Source organism: Crocodylus porosus, unplaced genomic scaffold, assembly GCF_001723895.1.
Source record: "Crocodylus porosus isolate Cpor-Errol unplaced genomic scaffold, CroPor_comp1, whole genome shotgun sequence".
NCBI classification, from domain to species: domain Eukaryota; kingdom Metazoa; phylum Chordata; order Crocodylia; family Crocodylidae; genus Crocodylus; species Crocodylus porosus.
The window spans coordinates 13,901,769-13,922,564 of NW_017728948.1; the positions used below are offsets into that span (position 1 = coordinate 13,901,769).

The 20,796-nt window shown below is 44.6% G+C and overlaps 1 protein-coding gene across 6 annotated transcripts in view; it reads left to right on the top strand.

Annotated features, from left to right (window-relative positions):
- Window positions 1-20,796, top strand: part of FGFR3 (fibroblast growth factor receptor 3) — an 87,799-nt gene that overhangs the window by 40,873 nt on the left and 26,130 nt on the right. For all 6 annotated transcript variants that reach the window (XM_019553121.1, XM_019553122.1, XM_019553124.1 and 3 more), the window contains exons 3-4: window positions 4,956-5,009; window positions 16,487-16,656. In XM_019553121.1, the coding sequence (XP_019408666.1) occupies window positions 4,956-5,009; window positions 16,487-16,656 (224 nt within the window). The remainder of the gene's footprint in view (window positions 1-4,955; window positions 5,010-16,486; window positions 16,657-20,796) is intronic.

A 20,796-nucleotide genomic window follows, 5' to 3' on the forward strand; every position in this document is an offset into this window, starting at 1 on the left:
GTAAAACTAGACCCTTTGTGTTGGGAGGTTGGAAGGAATTCAGAATAGTTTCTAGATGGAATGAAGTCTTTAATAAATGGTGCCAGAATCTGGAAGCAGCATAGGTCTCATCTACCAGGAGATATTAGTGATCAGTAGGCACAGAACTGAATTTTACAGTAAGTCCGCATTAAATTCCAGTTGACTTCTGCTAGTGGACACTAAGTGAGATGGCTTACTCCACTTCCAGAGTGGAGTCAATAAACACTGTATAGCTTCTCTATGCAAGTAACTATGTGGAGTGTAGAGTAGCTAACATGCTGTTACTTCACATCTGAACTGGTTTTGATTTCCCAGCCCTTAATTCTGCTTCCAGGTTTCCATTTGACACTGAAGGTGAGAATCAATGTTTGCACTGGGAAGCACTGGAAATCAAAGAGAGTGCAACAGTTTTTTTAACCTAAATTCTGAAGCTTTCATTAAAGAATACAGTAATTTAGTCATAAAACTTAATGTAATTTATACTTTTGTCCTTAAAACTTGTGGTCCTAGATGTGGCTGCCTCTTAAACATCAGAACACTTACAGGGCTCAGATTAGAGCTGCCTCAAAATTGATCTGGCTTGCTACTTACTGGGTGCATCTACACAAAATGCCCACTGCGCAGTAACTGGTGTTACGTACACAGCACTGTGGCCTAGCGATGCTTAATGCACAGTAGCTCGTTACTACTACGCAGTATGTTCACATCAGGGTTTGTGCCCAGCAACACTACTGCGCAGTAGTAACAAGCTACTGTGTAATGAGCGTCTCATGTAGGTGCGGCCACTGAGCTTCAGGTTCTGCAACCTTTTCATGCCCAGAGCTGCGCAGTCAGTGGTGTAATGGATTCATGGTGAAGGACCCCAGGTCTCTGGCATGTCCTGCATGTTGGTTTTGTCAAAAGAAAGCTTACAGCAACCCAAGGCCAAGGCTTTTTTAAAAAAAACAAGTGCACCTAAATTTTAAGCTACTGTTTTCATCTCTAAGTACTTACCTGATATCTGTGATTTACAAATAGAAATATACTGAGTGCCCACAGACTTCACTTCCACGTTCAGCATTTTTAAACAACCAGGTTACTTATTTAGATATCTAAACATGAGTTTAGACACCTAATTCCAAACCCCCGCTTCTCACTGTGACTCCTTCTAAAAAGACTCACCATTTTAAGAAAGCAAGATAAGGCTGGTGTGCATTTTGTTCTGTTCCATTTCATTTCCACCCCTCTCGATGATAACACGCATCCTGATAAGAGAAGAAAACAGCACCCGCTCACTCTCTCTCACTTCTGGTCCAAGTATAGTATTGAATTAATAATTTGTTCTGTTTCTGGTAGTTTGAAGTATGTAAGTATCACTGCAATCCCATATGCTAAAATAAGGGTAACCAAATATCATGCTTCAAGGCACAGGGTCAGGAAGGATTTTACTCATTTCCACTCTCTTGTATGGTAGACGTTTTGGTATATTCTTTTGCCTTCATCCGGGACCACAGCAAATGCTGCCTTACAAGAACACTTAAATGGATGCTCAGCCCTCAGGAAATCCCATGGGATTTCAGCATGTGCTTAAAGTGACGTGCCTGCTTAAATGCTTTTGCTGAATCTGGGCCAAAAACAGGATGCAGGGCATGATGCACCAGTAACCTAGTGCATTATACAGCAACATGTTCCTAATTCATTTTTCTGGTGACTATTTCTGACACACTCTCCAGGTTCTGCAGAGAAGTTTATTTTGTTTTTTAACTTTATAAAGCTCAGCTCTACAGGCAACAATAGAAAACTTGCAAGAGTTCATCTTGGAATGAAGGCTGTTCAGCCTGACTTGGCCTAACCCAGATGGATTACTCTTCTGGCCTTACAATGAACATTCATAAAATTTTCTGCTTTGTAGAGTATAATGCCAACTCTTAAGCAGTTGTAGCAAAATATAAGAGTAACTGCATAGATAGTGTCATGCCATTTTTTAATGCTTATTGGAGATTATGAAAACCGTATGTTAACTACAGTTTAAAAAGTTAACAGTAACTCATACAAAGCTTGGTGGGCTCTACAGAATAGTTAGTGCAGGAGGGGAGAGGGGACATGAGATATTATTGCAGGCAACTCCAGAAATGTAAACAAGATGCTAGACACTGTTAAAGCAACTATATTATAATATCATCATGCAGTTATATGATAGCAGTATGTTCCCAGTCTATCATAAACAGGGTTCAATTTTGGTCTCAGAAGAAGATACACTTCTACATAAAGGATACAACCAAAAATGAAAAAGTCCAGGAGTCCAGGAAATTTCCTACAGGTTTGGAAAAGTTTCTGTATGAGACGCTTCATCTACATGTGTAGAAAAGGTGCAATGAGATCTAATGTATGATCCATGCAGTCAGACCTCCTGCTACCACGTGCATGGCAGGAGGTGTGATTGTGGGTTTGCCCTATCCTAGCAAGAAGCAAGTTCCCACAACTGGGAGATTGCAGTTACTGGATAGCCCCTGAGGCTGGAAGCTGTCTGCATTCTCCCAGCCTGGGCGCTCCATGCATGCCTGGGGCTGTGAGATCACATCCAGGCCCCATGGCTGCTCAGATTCAGCTGGATCCACCCAGAGTCCCTTTAGTTGGGGAAATCCCAGCCCCAGCCTCAGGGGAGCTCCTGCTACACATGCAAAATAAAGCTAAATAACAACCAGCTATAAAGTTAGTACACATTTTCAAGGTTGAACTTTATAGCTGGTTGGAACTTTTTATGACATGCTAAGCAATTTGCACATGTAGCATGATAAGTAATTTGCACAAGGTAACTGTGCAATTAACTGGTTAATTCATGTACCGTATAGAGGGAGCCAGAGATGTTAAACCTGTCGGACTGTGTAGCTTAGAAAGAAGATTACAAAAAAGGGCATCAACAACAGAAATGTGTTAAATGAATGCATGTTAAAGGAATGATACAGAAGTGGCTCCCCTATGTCTTTTGAGGCCTAATAAAGAGACAAAAGCTTTAAAACAGCCAAAAGGAAATATTTGATTATATTAAAAGAATCCTTCCCTTTCCCATTATAGAGCAGTTTTTACCTCTTTGGTAATGTATGAGCATACGGTAATCAGTTAAGTCCTTGTGGTTGGAGTGGCAAGGGTACTGGCAGTGCCCTCATCTTCCCCACTTTTATTTATGTGTATTGCAAGGGATTTTGCCTGGTGGTTGTTGGTGAGGGTTTGAAGGGGTGATTTTTGGGGAATCTGGATACACAGCTACCTGCAGCCGTAGGGGATTGGACTCCATGGCCCTGTTGGTCACCGCAGAGCAGATTGGTCGGCTCCAGTGCAGCCATGCTGCGCGACCAGGGGACAGCAGTGCTGCACAAGCCCCGGAGCTATGGGGTGGCAGGGGGCAGTGGCTCCACCTGGTGAGCCAGTCTGACTCCCCGTTGTGCTGCAACGCTTCTGTTAGGGGCTTGGTAGTGTCTAGTATCAGAGCCTGCGCCGTATGACATGCAACCTGTCCAAAGTCAGCTGGACTGTAGTAGTAACTGCAATAGTAATAGTAGCACTAGTAGTGGCAGTTGCTGTATTATGTTACGTGCTTCTGTGCAAATGTTTTGGCCAATGGGTCTATCCTGAATAGAGCCCCTGGCTGTCAGTGTAGCCTCCCAACAAGCTCGTTCCCTATGCTGTGACAGAGCAGCGCTCATCACCATGCAAGAAAGCTCTGCCCAGCCCTTCCCTCTCACCTGGTAACGGTCAGAGGCATCTGTGCCAAGTCACCCATACCCCAGCGCTGAAAGCTTCACTGTCAGGCAGAGCAGCACTGGGAAAGGAGTTCCTTTATTGAAGTCTCCTGCCTGTAATTAAGGCCTAATTAAGTGAAGAGGTGGAGTGACAAACTGGGGCTTTTCCCTGCCTGCCTATTCTCCAGCATTGTTACTGGAAAATCCTGCTATGGGGGATAAGTGGGAAGAATCCATGCGAGGGAGGGAAGGATGGTAAAAGGGATAAACACTAATTGAATCACTCCTGTGATTGCACCAGGTCAAAAGCCCTGCACTCAACCTAGGCCTTGGCCCTTCAACCCTTTAACACAGGCACTTAAATTAACACACCATTCACAAGTCTGGTGCCGGATGTGAAGCATCTGCTTAAGTCTTTACCAGACCCCAAAGTCTTGCAGTGCTCCAGAGCTCACTATCTAGGGTCCACAGCAACCATCCTTCTTGAAAAAAATACAGGTTGGCCCTCTGCAGACACTGTAAGCGAGGGGGGGGTGGGGAAATGAGCAAAAAATGGTATAAGGCCAAGAGCCTCAAAGCTCTTTATAGTTAGCTTGTGTCATCCCTGACACTAGATTGAGAAAACTCTGGCTGCTGCTAGCTCTGCTGTTTGGGTGGCAGAATTAACAGCTGTGGGAATGAGAAAAACCTCTCTTGTTTTAATCTTGGATGAAATCCTTACAGAAAACTGCTGGGATGCATCAGGATTGGGTTTTGATAGGGGCCTGAGCTGACCTCCATATTTTTGTAAATATGTACTTCGGAAGTTTTTAGAGGGTGGGTTTTTGTTTTCTTTTTTTTTTTTTCTTCTTTTTTTATCCCTTCACCCCCCCACTCCACAAGTGATGGGTTCCCTCTTGGGCCAGCAGCCTCTGCTCGTGAATGCTTTATCCCTGTTCACACAAGTGACTGATAGTATCCAAAAATAGCCAGTTAGGTGCACTGGAGTGCAACCCAGTGCAAACAAAGAGGCTACCTTTTGAAAAGCAGCACTTTGTGGTGATTCTGAAACATGGTACACTGATCAGTGCTCTTTTAGCAAGGTTGACTTTATGCAGCCTTACTTTCCCATGATCTTTTAGCGGTACTGCGACTGTGCAAAAGTACCACAGAAATGAATGGGGAAACACCAATAGCCTAGAAAGTGACTTGTGTTTTTTCTCCCTCCCTTTCAAGATTCTCCATCGTCAGGCGATGATGAAGACGACGATGATGAGTCTGAAGATACAGGTAATGGCTGCTTCTTGCATATAAAGTCTTTCTTTTAAAGAAGCCATTTGTACTCGGAAAGGTATGGAGGGGTCTGTGTGTGTTGAATGAAATGTAGGAAATACAGTATTATCCCAAATGGAAGATTTCCAGATCTCCTGGTCTGATGTGGTTTATTTGACTCAAGTGACTGAATCCTCTTTGTGGCTCTGCTGTAGACTTGCTGTGAGACCTTGCACAAGTGATGTACTATTTTGGTGCCTCGGTTTCCCTGTCTGAAAAACAGGGCTCATGCTACTGACTTACCTTTTTGAAGTGCTTTGGTATCTAGAAAATTGATCTAAATACCAGTAAAATCAGTTGCACGTTTATGAGGTCACACCTGAATTTCATGAAAAAGATGAAGGGGATGCCATTTAGCACTGAAATGAAAATCCTTCCCTGAGTTTGTTGACTAGACATTATGGGGTGTGAGTAGACGAAACGGGGGTTTACTTTGCCCTAAATTGAAGCGGTGGGTTTTTAAAAACACTGCTTCAATTTAGGGTGAAGTAAACCCCCATGTCGTGTACACCCGTGTCTTACCTGCCTCTCTGCCAGCAGCAAGGGGAGAGCAAGCTGCCAGTGGGCAGAGCGGTCCCTGGGCTGTGGGATTGGAGCTCCATGGCAGCAGTGGTAGGTCCCGTATATTTGCAATAGGGCCTTATATTAGCATGCCAGACCATCTAGATGGAATTGATTTTATAACCGTGGCATCAGGAGCTATGGTCATAACCTCACCTTTTATTTAAATTCTGGACAAACCAACTGTACCATTGTTTTGAACTACCAAGATATTCCAGCGCCTGAGAATGTGGTCCTGTGGGGGGTCGGCGGGTGTTTAAAGCCCTTCTAATGCATGATCTCCACCTTGGCCAGGGGAGCAGGGGGATGCAGGAGACTAGACCTCTCACTCCCTAGAGACTAGTCAAAAGACTGGGTTTGCTGGTGCCATGAGCAACCCAGCTTTAAGTTCACCCTGTTATGCTGCTGGGGAAATCAGGGCAAAATGTGAGTCTTGTCTTGCTGCCCCTGTTGCAGCGAATCCCTTTCACCCCTTGCACTTGGTAGGTTAAGTGCCGTGTCATCTATTAGAATTATTACATGCTTCGTAAGCGTTAGCGTTGTGTTTTATTACGCACATTACATTTCTGCAAAGCGAGCTGCTTGCATCTATGTGTTTTTAATAAATAAATGTCTTATATTTGAACTCCAAATCAGCTATGTACATTGGCAGAAATTCAGCATGACTGGAAAATTTCTTCTCCCCGCAGCATTAGACATCCAGGCCTCTTTAAAAACAGGTCTCCCACTGTAATAAATTTGTAGCCGTGTGACTTGGGAAAGGTGGACAGTAATTGTGAGTTATGGTGCCAGCCAATCCATCAGCAGCAATTAGTGGTTTTTCTGATAGCCTCTAATTAAGGGCTAGATTCTCCAAAGTAACAATCACCTCCTGAAAAGTTCTCAGCACCCTTGTGGCCTGTTCAGACCAGTGAGTATTGCAAATGATCAGCTGTTGTCTAGATTAGTCCTTAGCATAGAGAAACTCATTGATTTAGCACAGTTTATCATTCTTTGCCGTCTTTTTTTTTTTAATGTGGTTTATGGTAAATGGTTTCCTCTCTTAGCAACAGGTATCACAAAACACGGGCTGTTTGTAGTACAAAAGGACACATTTTTCTTAAATTAAAAAGAAAACAACCCACAGTTTGCCCCATGTATTTATAGATTACATTCTGGGGCTTCTTGACTTTAAGGGTTTCTTTTTTTAGCATGGAAGGTAACCACTAGCTTCACATAAAGGCCCTGCTATAAAAACCTGGATTCTCCTCTGTCAAAAAATGATCAGTTTGATTAGCGTGCCCAGTCAGAAAGCAGAAAGGCCTTGTGGCTAGAGAGGATCTGAAAGTGCTTTTCACATCTGATATAGGTTGGACCCCCCAGTTAATCTTGACAGGTCCTTTGTTCAGTATCGGGAGCCAATTTGTTAACATCTTTACTGGCACAGGGACACTTTGGTGATTGTGGGAAGGAGCAGAAGGGGGAATGCAGAAGTATAGCATTTCGACATAAATACGTGGCCCTGTGTCACCTTCAAAGCCACCTACGTCTAGGGGGAACCATGGGGTTTAGGAGCCTCAAACCATGCTTTTCCACAGGGTCTAAGGTTAAATTAGCTACTACATGTCCTCTCCCATTGGTAGAGTTCACTATCTTGCTTACAGTAACCCTTTTTTTGTGAGGACTGTTCTCAAATCCCCTTCCCAGTCTTCTCTCCTCTGAACTAAATAATCCCAATTCTTCCAATCTTTCTTCATGCACTGTTTTCTAGACCTCAACCGTTTTTACCTTCTGGGCTCTTTTTATTTTGTTCACATCTTTTGGAGTATTCTCCCCACAATAGAGACAGTGCCGTGACCCTTAGTTTTCAATCCGCTGTTTTATCGCAGGTCTCACAGTACTTGGTGTTGGGTTTTTTTGTCTTGAAGCCCCAGCTTCTGGTGGTGTTGACTACATGATGATAACCTCAGTTTACTTCTGTTTTAAGAAGTTTTTAGGACCCAATGATACAAAATAAAACTTGAGAAGATGGCCTGGAAGCAACAAACCTTGAATGCAAGTGTTTTGATGTTATGATTTTTAAGCATGTGAACACTTAGGGCCTGACTTCAGGATTTCTAAACAGATTCATAGGCTGGAAGGGACCTTACAAGACCATCAGGTCCAGCCCCCCTGCACTTGGGCAGGAAAGACTGCTGGGGTATAGATTCATAGATGTTGGGGGCTGGAAGAGTGGGGCTGGCAGTGCTGTGGTTCTCTGTCAACACAAAATCTCTCCTTGGGGAAAGAAAAGTCAAAGCACAGAAACCCCCTGTAGAAAGCCCAGACAATTCATGTGCATGGAGTTCCCTGCTCTTTTCATTTCCTTTAACCAACTTCTCTGCACAGCAGGGTGGAAGGGGAATCTTTCAAAACAAAATCTGTAATTTCAAATGGATCGGCTGTCTCTATTACAAATTGTGAGTCTCCATATTACAAATTGTGATCTGTGATTGAAACACAAGTGTTATCTGCAGCTGCTTGGGTTTTTCATTCTTTCTTTCTAGCACTAAAGCAAAAGCAAAACTCCCTCGTCAGCCTCCTGCTCCCCAACTGTATCTGTTTGTTCAGAGTCCCTGCTGGCTAGCCGCTGCACCTTCAAAGAGCCAGTGTAATCTCCAATTAAATCTGGCTGTGTCCTCAGAAGCATCAGCTGGGAAAATTACACAATTAGTTGATTCTGTCCGAGGCAGAATTTTGTGACAGCTACTAATTGTTAAATGAGCGCTCAGCTCCATTAATTATTCCAAGTGTGGCTCCCATTTTTAATTGGTCATACAAGGAAGCTGGGTGCTAAGAGTCTTTGACAAATAAAACAGATCAAACAGATCACCTGGCTGGGTATTTGCCAATCGAAAAGGATTTAAATGATATTTGCTGTTCCACTTCCTTCACACCACTGCATGTGGAATTGCTGTCCACGATTAGAGAGAATTTGTTTTAAAATTCACTTTAGCAAAGATGAAATAGTTGCATTCCAAGAACTTTTGGGTTTGTAATTTATATGGGGGGGGAATTAGCAGTATTTTCTCCCTTGAAAGAAAAAGGGATCTGAGTGCATGTTATACTGAAACCATAAATGTTTTGGTAGCTACTCATGATAATGCACGTTGTTCGGACAGTGACAGAGTCATGCAGGGTTAATCTTCATAATTACTCTGTTACTTGGCAAGCATAATGAGTCTGCGTGAAGTATTGTGGTAATGCAGCTGTACTGCTTCTGGGACCCAAGTTGGCATAGGTATCTGCAAGGTGCTGTGTTAGACCGTGTAGACATACCCTTATTCTTCCACCTAACCTGATTCCACTTGTTTCTGGGTTGTACAGGATTGGAGATTCAGCACAGGATTTCCAGCGTTTCCAAGACCTTTTCAGTTGTGTGGAACAGGACTCAAAAGAAGGGATGTCAGAGGATGGAATAGAGCACTTAGTTTAATCTTTGTGCCTAGTCCTGCTTGCGCTCCCCTAGTAGCATTCTTACTGCCTTGACATTTTTTAGGGTTGAATCCTGCCGCTATCCAGTGACAAAACCACCATTCACTTCAGTGAAGATATTTGTAACCAATGATTGATTCGACCTGGACTGCTGTCCTGAAATGTGAACCTTAGTGAATTTTGATCTGACTGAAGCTAATTTCCCCTCCCCCCTCCCCCTTACCCCACTTGGAAAGTCCCAAACTTTGGCCTGCAAGGTTTGGGCGGCAGACGTGGGAGAAGGGGGGTGCAGTCCACATAAAGTATAACATGACACAGAGCTGAGTCGTCGTCATGAAGCGAACACGCATCTCTGGTGCTTTGTGATGCATGAAGCCAAAGGTTGAACTCTCCCTGCACCTGCACAATGCAGCTATCTGATTACACCTCTGTGCCTGGATGAGTGTCACTGCCTCTATAAAATGGGATTTATTATACAGGGATACTTTAATAAAATAGCAACCACCAGGCTCTTTAGCTCAGATGCTTTAGTGGGCACAAATCAGGACCATTTCTTCCAGTGTCTGGCCTTTTCCTGAACTCTGCCCCTGTCACCTAGTTAACATTCCTTTAAATTTGTGCAACAGTACAGTGGGGTAATGAAGACGTACGGCCAAGGGGAAAGCTTTCAGCATGGGAAAGGAACGTAACTCTCCTATTTGGGGGAGACCAAGATGGAGCCCTAGGACTCCTTGTTGTGTCTGATACAGAAGTGAAAAAATCAACTCTCAGCCCCTTACCAACACTAGTCCTGGTAGGATAAGGCCATTTTTAACTAGTGTACTGAAGAATGGAGCACGTCAAGCCATTTAGCTGTCAAATTCCAGTAGCTATGAATTTGCCAATTAAGTGGTTATGTGAAACGGGGATGAATGTGGCCTGCTGAGCTAAAAGATAATGTTGGCCCCAAGAGATGCTTTTAAATATGTGACCTAAAAACATATGCTCTGAGCACCTGGAGAAAAGCCATTCAGCAGCCTTACTGGCCGATTCCATTTCACCTCTGCACCATTGTGCATATATATGCTTGCAGCCTGGGCACAGCATACCCTATAGACTCCATCCATGCACCTCCTGTAAACTCTGCATGGGGTCCAGTTACAGCACTAAGATGACTTGTATGTGGCAGGACCCAGTAGTGTTGCAGCTAAGGGTCTGGGCCCATGTCTTTGAAATGTTTTTGTAAGTTGGGTGTCAACTTTAATTCTGTTTTTCTTGCCCCTCCCAACCAGGTCACGCCCAGATCTTGCTGCTTCTGTTCCATTCAAACCATTGCTGAGAGCCCTTTTTCCATGAGCAAGGTGGAAAATGTGGTCAAGTCCCCATTCACGCTCATCTTGACTTCTGCAACATCCCTTACTCTAGCCTTCCTGAGGCCACCTCATGCCACTTAAATCTATGGGTTTCTTCCAAATTAATCTTTCATGCTGCTTGTCCCAGCCATGTTCTTTCTCATTTTGAACCCTTCCACCAGTTTCCCCTTCTCCACTTCACCCAGCATGAGGCTTTCTTTTCTATACCTTCAGGACCTTTCACAAAGAACCAGAAAAATACAGCAGCTACAAGTTAATTTTGCAAGGGGTTGCTTGCTTTTGCTTATCAGTGTGTGCCTAGACACGCTACTAGTCGCATCCACTGGGTTGGTTTCCTTATGGGGACTGGCCATTGGAGACCACACCCAGAGATGTACCTGGAACATGTCAGGATCCTGGTAGGACTTAGGTGCTGGGTGCCAGCCTGGACAATATGAGCATGCACAGAACTGCAGCAGCAGGAGCTCTGGAGCTTCTTGGAAGCAAGAGGGCACCTATCCAGTTGTTTTGTGGTATTCAAACATGCCACTTGCAATGCATCCAGGTTTACCAAAGCCATAGATGCTAGACAGCATTATGATTTCTGCTTTTCCCTTTTATTAGTACCACCTGAACTAGAAGTGCTTAAATCCAATTGTAACGAACAGACAGACAGCTTTGATCCCTGGGGAAGGAAGGGCCATGTCTTTAGGGTTTGTTTTGCTTATTAAGGTTAGGTTCTGACCTTTGACATGCATTAGCTACTTCCAGTGGAGTCAATGAGTCTTGGGCTGCCAGGTCAAAGTAAATTGGGGCCTTAATCTTGAGTTTTCATGAACAACACAATATTTGGAGGCTGCTAACTTCTTTAAACACAAGTGGCCTGCAGTCCAGCTGACGAAGTGTTAAAACAAATTAGCAAAGGGGAGTGCAAACAATAAGGCAATAAAGAGATGCTCCTTCCTAATTTGTGTATCTTCCACCCAGTTTCCTATAGCCTGGTATCTTTCCGGCAAAGGCAGGACAGCCACAGCAAAGTGGAGCCTTGGCTGTAGTGTTTACAGATGCTAAAAACACATGGAGGGCCCTGCTGCTTGTCTGACTTGAGCATCTTTGCAAAATCCTTTAGGGCTTCCATCAGCAGGTCTATGAAACTACGCCCAAAGCATAGAAATGCAGCTGTTAAGTGAGAGCTCTCTTCACGGGCATTTCCCTTTTCTGAATCCATGCACTGAGCAGATGAAAATTTCATTTCATGAAATCACTTGATGTGAATTTGGAGTTGTAACCCCACCTCCTCCCCCAATAATTTCAATGGGATTACTTTGGATTTAAACCCAAGGAAGTGTTTTGCTTTATCATTTCACTAATTGCCATTTAGCTGTAAATGTTTTACAGCTAGGGTTTCCAAAAGGAGCTGAGGCTGTTAGTCACTTAAGAAATGTGGGTATCTAAATCCCTTAGGCTCCTTTGAAAATCCCATATTCCATGTTTATGTGTATGACGCATGAAAACCTTGTCCCGCTGAAGTTGGTGCAAAATCCCATTGACCTTCAGCCCTTCAGTGGGGCTAGGGTTTTGCCCTGAGAGCTTGATTGCATGTGGAGGTGAAGAGGGTGTAGAAAGCCTTCCCTAGACTCTTGCAAGCTGGCAAAGAAGAATTTTTCCAACTATTTGAGTTGGTCTAATAAAAGAGATCAGATTTACCCGAGGAACCTTGTCTTCCCTAGGCTCTGGGTCAGTTGTGGACAGAGCCCTCCTTGCTGGGTGCCACAACGAAGCTCTCGGAAAGGACAGGACAGGTTCTACCCTTGCTCTTTGCTAGGCTTGCAGGGATTTTAGGAGGAAAAGGAAGGGCATTGTACCAGAACAATGCCCTCCAAAGGTCCTCAGGTGTGGCAGAGAGAAACAAGAGGAGCCCACAGCTATGACTGCAGACACCTCACTAGCTAATCCAGCCCCTGCTTCTTTCATTTGAATATAGCTTTTGCATGTTGACTGATGCGAGGAGGGCCTGAGGAATTTATAGGCAAGCTCTTGTAGCTCAGGCTAGATAAACTGCAGCATTCCGGTCAGGAAAAAGTGACTTCATGCTCTCCGCATTGACGTGCTGATACAGAGAAGAGAGCTCGGGCTTTGTGATGCAAGATCAGCCCTGGTTTTGTTTATTATGGAACAAGTAGAAACATGAGGAGCTAAACCTACTTAACTCCTCAGCCTGGGTTGGGAAGGGGTAAGCAGACAATGAAACAAAAGAAAATACAGCGCCATGCCTCAGGTGGGTCCCACAGGGTTCAATATTGATGAGAAGTTTTGCTTGAAATTAAAATTCAGTATTTGAAGCGCCAGCCAGAAAGCGGTGAAACTTTTCAGGGTGAGATGGACAATATGAGGTTGAAAACACATGCACGTTTTTGTCAAGTGCTTTAAGGCAGCTCAGAGCAAAGGCAAAGAGTAGCTGTCCTACTAAAAGTTTGCCTGGCTAGTCAAAAATAGAGCATGACTTTTATTAATAAAAAAGTGTATGTACTGCTTTTTAGACCTAGGAACACACAGCTGTGTGTTGGTGACTTCAGTGGAGCCTGGATAGCCCCAAATTTGCCAGGGCTAAATTAGGCATGAATGTACAGAGATTACAGCCCAAGCACAGGTAGTTCTGTAAGAAACTCTGAAACTGGGCAGAGGCCTTGAGTCATCATGTACTCTTATTAAAAACTTAAGCGGCAGAGTTTCTCAAAGCTGACGTATATGTGTGTGTATACGCGCACACATACACACAGTGTACATAGTTGCTGTACCATTGACCTGTGGCTGGCCTATTACAGCAAGTCTTATTTATACATTCTCACTGGAAAAAATAAATAAGGGTAACATTGACACCCTTCTTCCAAGTGCGAATTAACTCCGTTCATCTTGTGCTGCTGTCTGAAACACCTCGGCAAAGGGGAAGCATTGCTTGGGCAGCAGTTCATTTCACAGATTTCATAGCTCTTAGCTGGAAGGGACTTTGGAAGATCATCGGGTCCAGGCCACTGTCCAAAGGGCAGGATGTCAGCTAGCATCAAATAATCCCAGCAAGATAAGCATCCAAGTCTATCTTGAAGGCATCCAAAGTAGGTGCTGGCACCACTTCTGGGGGGCATCTCTTCCAGGCTGTGGGAGCACAGATGTTAAAGAATTTTTTCTTATGTCCAGCCTAAAACAGTCTTTGCGGAGTTTGTGACCGAGTTGGGACTGGGCTGCTCTCCTACAGGAGGATGCGTAGGGCACGCTCAGCTAAGATATCCTGATGTTTGATACATGTGCACAGCCCTCGGCCCCGTTATATCTGCATCTGTCTGGGATGTTAGTGAGTCCATCCTTGCAAGATCCCTGTAAACTAATGAAGTATTATTGCCTCCTTCCTCCCCCCCATTTTAGAGGTGGATAACCAGGGCACATAGAGGCCAAGTTACTTACCTGAGGTCATGCAATAAAGATTGTGACAGGGCCTAGACTTAACCTTGAGGGTCCTTTGTTCCAATCCAGTGTCTTTTAACCTAAGACCGTTCTTCCTTTTATTGATAAGAGCTATGGTATAGACAGGTCTCCATGTAACTACTAGCAGGTTGCCTGCCATATTCTCTAATTCCACTCCAAGCATTTCTAGGGGCAACTGTAGGCACGTGTGTGCTGTAGTTTGCTCCTATACCAACTTTTACCCAAACTCTCATTCCCACCCTCGCAGAACACCCTCAAGGACGTGCTTATTTGTGCCTTGACCCTGTGCTTGTTTGCATGGCTGCAGGTACATGTTAGAGTCCAAACCGTGCTCTAGCTCAGGCCAGAGCTTACCCGCTTCACGGCAAGGATGCAGGCCAGATCACTCGAGCAGGGGAAGTTTTCCAATGTCCCTCCACAGGGACAAACGCGTTCTCTCAAAACTGACTTCACTGACGGGGAAGAAACCCTAGAGCAGAGGTTTTCAAACTGGGGCGCGCCACCCTGGGGGGGCGTGAAGGGCGCAATGCAGCAGGGTGCGGGCAAGAAGTCTGCAAGGAGCCAGCACCACTGCAGCCTTGCTAGAGGATGCGGGGAGCCCTGGGCAGGCTCCACCAGTGGGCTGCTGGGCCTCCAGCAGCCTGGCGCGGTGGGCACGCAAGCCATGGAGGGGCCAAGGCAGGAGGCGCTGGCGCCACGGTGGGTGAAGCCTGCCCTGCCAGGCCAGTGCAGCTGCTAGGATGAGGGGTGCCCTGTACCTGGCTGCCCTGTTCCCTGGAGCATGGGGGCTGCTAACAAAATTGTAACTCAAAGTGGGGGCTCGGCTCAAAAAGTTTAAAAACCGCTGCCCTAGAGCCTCACCAAAAAGAGCCACGGGCTATGTCCCCAGCATATACAGATGTGTGCCACAGGGACAACCTGGTAATGCAGGCAGGGCCTTGCTAAGAGAAAGTTCAGCCTGGGTCAGGGCTCATGCCAGTTCCCAGACCCTGACACCAGTCACACAGGCTGTCTGTGCCATATGGACTTAACCTGTGTCTGAATCACAGCTTAGTTGCCTGTGCTGATGTTCACACCCTGGCTACTATCAACATAGTTTAAGTAATGTGAGGACAGTCTGGAGTTAGCATGTATGTGCCCTTGGAGTCCCTGAGCTGTTGCAAAGATTTCTAGAAACACATTTGACTTGCAAAGTGACTTAAGTACTTTTTGAAAATGAAATGTAGGCTCCCGAGCCACATAGCTGTTTCTGAGCACATTAGCCCGAGTCAGCAAGGAAAGGCAGGCAGTAACATTTGTCCTGTTGAGCCACTTCAGGCTCAGCAGTCTTGCTGTGTTCAAGCAGCTGTCACAGGATGGACCCTTATACCTCTTCTAGGTTGAGTGAGTATCTTCCTCTTGGTAACATGTGGTTTATGTGCCCAGCATCTCTCTGTGTGGCATTATGGTGGTAGACACCTCACCTTTGACATAGAGTAGCGGTTCCCAATCTGTGGTGCAGGTACTACCAGTGGCACACAAACAACCTTTCAATGGTACTCATTAACAGATGTATTATAATTACTTTATACAACAAAAAATTGCTGGTGGTACTTAAGGTTGAACTGAAAAATGTGCTGGTGGTACTTAAGGTTGTACCGTTTCAAATGGGTGGTGCGCAGTCTGTCAGAGTTTGGGAACCACTGGCTTAGAAGATGGGTGGATATTTCTAGTTAGCCAGTCCTCCCCTCTCCCACCAACCTCTGCAGACCTTAAAATCTGGCATTTGTGTGCATGGCTTACTGGTTGGCTTTGTCAGGAGCTATGTTATATCAGATAGCTAGATGTGGCCCCCCAAGACAGCCAGAAGTAGAGCCCTGTAATATTTCCTTAAGCAGAAATCAGATCTCAGGAGGCTTTTTTTTTTCCATCCAGTATAATGAGTTTGCCGCTGCTGCTGCCTTAATTTGGAGTTAATATGTAATGTTTGTAGCAATGCCAAGAAACATTGCTGTCTGCTTAAAGCAGATTATAAAAGTATCTTGTGCTAACACACAAGTATTTTAAAACTTATCCCCATTCAAAGGTAACATGAATCCTTAAAACTAAAATCACTTGTAGTTTAAGAACATAAACATGATGAAACCAGTTTAGGGTTGGGCTTTTTTCCATTAAAACAGGTACAGAAAACATTTCCCTTTGCTTAGAAGCAAACCTTTTCTTCTTGCATTTTTCCCTTGTCTCACTGCTGAACTATTAGTACTTTGGCTGCTCCAACATCTTGTTGTCACCCGCCATTCTTGGGGGCTCTCGTATTGAAGGTACAGGCATGTATCTTTGAATCCGTGGGCTGGATTCTGACCCTAAACCAGAATATATCTGCTGGTTGGTCTCGGTAGAGGTACTCCAGATCGGCGCTGGTATTACTGTAACTGAACCTGTCCTAATAAACATTAAGTGCAGACACACTCTCTACATATGCAGGAATCATTAGCTGATTTGCTACAGAAGGTAGCAGTTTACCTCCCATCGCGCACATGCCAAGACTACCTAACATGCAGCTGCTCATCAGCTGGTACTATGCACTGCAGAAGTAAGCGTATTTTTTTTTCTGTCTCTTCCCCTTCCCAGGTGCTCCTTATTGGACTCGGCCAGAAAGGATGGAGAAGAAGCTGCTGGCTGTGCCCGCAGCCAATACTGTTCGCTTCCGGTGCCCGGCGGCAGGGAACCCCACTCCATCCATCTACTGGCTGAAAAATGGCAAAGAATTCAAGGGAGAGCATCGCATTGGAGGCATCAAAGTAAGGCATTGATGGGCTAATCTTGACCTCAGTATTTCAGTTAATTGCTGGTTCCATCACCGACGGACAGATTAGAGCCTGTGTTCACTTAGCAGCCCTGACAGGGGCATGTGATCATGAAATCACTGGTTTTACATAACTAGCTCCATGACCATTTGGGCTTCTGCCCCTTTTTCTGCCTTTACTCCCTGTGCCTCCAGCCAGGAAATTATTTTTTCTAAAGTGTTTTTTAAAAAATGGTGTTTTCTAGGACCTCTGTGATTGAGAGGCGATGTATCTCTTGGTGTTGGTCATGAACCAGGGTGACTTCTGCTAGACTGGGAATATTTTTGGTAACTGTGGTAATTGTTTGGATGCACGTGCATTAAAAGTAGCTGCTGGTAGAGTACTAAGTCTCCCAGCATTTGCCTATGGCAGTCACTCAGTGATCGGATTAAAAACAGATCAAGTATATAGTTGTAGGTAAAATAACTGGATGCAACAAGGCACAAGGGGCCAGATTTCTGGCCTTGAGTTTTACAGGAAATGCAGAGTAATGCCACTGAGATTCATGGAGTAACTCAAGGTCTCCACCTGTGTAAGGTAGAGCAGGGTTTGGTCTACATAATTAAAAACAGGACTCTTATCTTGAAAAGTGTAACATGAGCCCTTCAGAAATGCTGGGAGAGCTCAGTGATCATGTTTGTGGGCATTAACATTCTTGTGATGTAGCGATTGACCCCGTGGTCAAGTGATGGGAACCTCTTTGCCCTGGGTATTGCAAAGGAGACAATGGCTCCTAAAGGTGTTTTGATTTGAGAGGTACGATAGCTGCTGTGTCTACAAACAGAGCCTGTGAACAGCGAGAAGCAGTAAACTGCAAGGAATGCTTGATGGTTCAACCAAAACCCCTTGTTCAACCAGTGGGATGTGAACCACTTTGTGGCGCTACATCACAATAAGACAGGAGCTTAGCAGGAAAATTGGCTGTTCTCATTTTGCCTTTGCTTATCTCAGGTGCTTTTTCTGGGGACAGAATAAGAGCAAGATGGCTATAAATGCAGCAGTCACAGGAAAGACCTTTATTTGAGGCCGTTTCCTTTCTACTCCCTCGGATTATCCTCCTAGCAGAGCTAAATGTGACTGTTTCACTGAAACCTTTTGAAGCGCTCTGCTCAGCGGTGGGTCACATCCTGGTTGGTTGACAAGGTGGAGGTCACACAGGAGAGAGAAGTTGAGGAAAGGAAAGAATTAAGGAGGAAAACGTCCTTGCCATGATCAGATCCCAGATAACATTTACAAGACACCGAGCAGTGCACAGAATTTTTTATATTGATGGCGTGCTGTTAGGATCGTGGTAAACTACTTTCCGGCTTGGGCGTGCACTTTTATAAACTGCCTTGCACAAATGTGTGCAATATGAGCTGCACTAAATTGTGTTTCCAGAATAAAACCTAATGCCAAAAGCTGTTTCCCTTCCCACAGTCCTTGAGCTCACACTGACCACTTCTGTTTCTGCACCACTGTCTCACAAATGGGCACCTTCCAGCAATAGGTCAATACTTAAAAGGCCGCGGAAGGCAATGTCAAATTAGTTATGGCCATACTAGTTAAATCCCACTTATCTGGGGCGGGGGCCTGGACTCGATGATCCTTCAGGGTCCCTTCCTGCCCAAATGTCTATGAAATCTATATAGATATAGAGAGCTCTACCTCTACATTTATCTCCATCTACCTAGTGGACTATCCAGCCTCTGAGAACAACCTGGGAAGCTTAGCATTCGTTATTTTCGTCCCCAAATGTCAGAGTAGCTTTAGATTATTTTTTTAAGTCCTTGGTCAAGAAGGACGCTGGCCCTTGCAGCATGCAAGCTTAGACTTTGGTAGAATTGAATCATAATATCTTTTTTGCCTTTTTCATAGGGCATGTCAATTCTATCTAAGGATCAATCCCTGTTGCAAAGGTGACAAAATGGAAGCTAAAATATGAAGCGTGGGAGAAACTCCCCTCCATCTATTTCATCCTTAACTGGTGGAGTGAAATTCATATGACTTATCATATGAAATTTCCCAAAGCGCATTAATAGTTAAATCCTTTTTGGAATCTATAATATCATAAGCCTGTGTGTGTTAAATGACCCTAGAAGGAAAGAGCTGGGGGGGGGAGGGTTTGAGGATTATCCTTTCCCCAGACCATTGCACTGACTTGCATACCAGTCTAGCAAACATAGCTTGAGCTTCTAAGTGTGTCTGCAAATGTTTGTCTCATAAGGAGCCAAGAATGACAACACCCAATAAACCAGAGGTATTTCCAGTATCTTGCCGACCTTTATTAACATCTGCGCTGAGTTATTCAGTGTGTCTAGTGTTTTATCAAGTATAGCACCTATCCAAAATCAGGAACATCCCTTTCTTGAATCTAGAATCTGCTTTCAGCTAAAACTTTTCCTTATTTACTTCTTTTGCAACTAAGTTCTGCCTCATGGGGATGTGGTCTAAATCATAACATTTAGCCTGCATGTAGACTATAAAGTTCAAGTCCCAGAAACTGTGGTGATAAACTCTTAAAAGAAATAAAAGTCTGTCTTGTTCTGGTGTTTGTATCCAGGTCTATGATACGGCTCACAAAGGAAATTGGAGCCACTATAGGTTTCATATATGGATCTGCCCTGCTTTGAAGTTCAGATCCTAGGTTCTGCAGCAATAATCACTTTGAAAATGCAAAGCAGAACTGGATGCAAGGAGCATTCAGTGGCAGGGCCATGTACAACCCAAGATGGGGATGGGGCACTAACCAGCCACCAGCTTGGATTCAAACTGCTAACCGTTCTGATATATTCAGATCTGATGTTTTGCTCCAGATCCACGTGCAGTTACGTGATGACAGAAACTCGAACCACAGCAATGTGAGAGATCTGCCAGGCATGATTTGCTCTCTTCAGGGTGAAACTGCCTACATTCAGCTTTCTGATGCAGAATCCGCTGATATCTGAGGGCAGAATTTGAGCCCATAGTCTTCAGGCTGCAGAAAGTTTAGCTGCACCTTCATATTTTATTACACGTGCATTGAAATGAAAAGAAGGACTTTGGTCAACTCTTAAAAACAAAACTCAGGAGAGTTGGCCAATCAGCTTCTGCTTATGAGACTGCAAAGATATGGACAGTGCAGCTTTATTAGCACCTTGGCTTGCTTGCTTTGTTACAGTCAAGTTTTATTAGACCTTGCACGATAACCCCACTGTGATAATGCCAATGCCAGCATTTAAATGTTTGATTGCCATTTGTTCCCTTTAAACCAAATCATGGGGGCATGGGAGCTTGATGCTTGAATTCTGCTGGAGCTAGAAGTCTCAATCTCCATAGCAAAACCTTGCTGGCTTAGCTGTGGCCGCTCAGGTTGAACCGCACAGGTGATGTAGCCAGGTCAGCAAAATCCACAGCATGAATGCAGCTCTAGCAGAACAAGGCTTCTGCCAACTAAGGTTCTGCTGTTTCAGGAGCTGGTGTCAGTCTGGTAGCGGACAATCTCCTCTTGGCTACACGGAAGGCTCCCTGCACCATAGCTCAGGGTGCAGCAGTTCCCTAGAGCGGACAAGCCCCAGAGGTGGCGATTTGGTTATACCATAATGTACTTACCCAGCCATAGATGAGAGAGCGTAAAGAACTGGCATTACTGAAGCGGCTGTTCTGTTTTCTTTGTATTGAGAGTCCACTTGCAAATGTTTGGATGCATTACAGTTACCTATCACCTGAGGGGGGGTTTCTCATTTAAGACTGCTTGCAAGCATTAAAAAAAAAACAAAAAATGACATTTTACTTTAAACACTGCATGTTCCCGCACCAAGCCCAGCTCATGCCTGGAAGAGGCAGCACATTAGTTGGACCTGGTCCACCTGACATCTGTATAGATCAAGTACTTCAGTGGGGCATTTTTGGCACTTTTATCTAATAGCTGATTGACCCGGCTTTAGATGAAAGCTCCAAAAAGCCCCGCTGACGCTCCCAATCTGTACAGATGCTGTGGAGCTCTTCCAGTAAAGCGCAGGGTTTTTTTGGTGTTTTTTTTTTTTAATGTCTGCAAGCAGCCTCTGTGTCCAGAGGCTTGGGTAGGGTTGTTCAATGACTGTTTGTAAGAGATTCGACTCCTAAATGTACATTTTG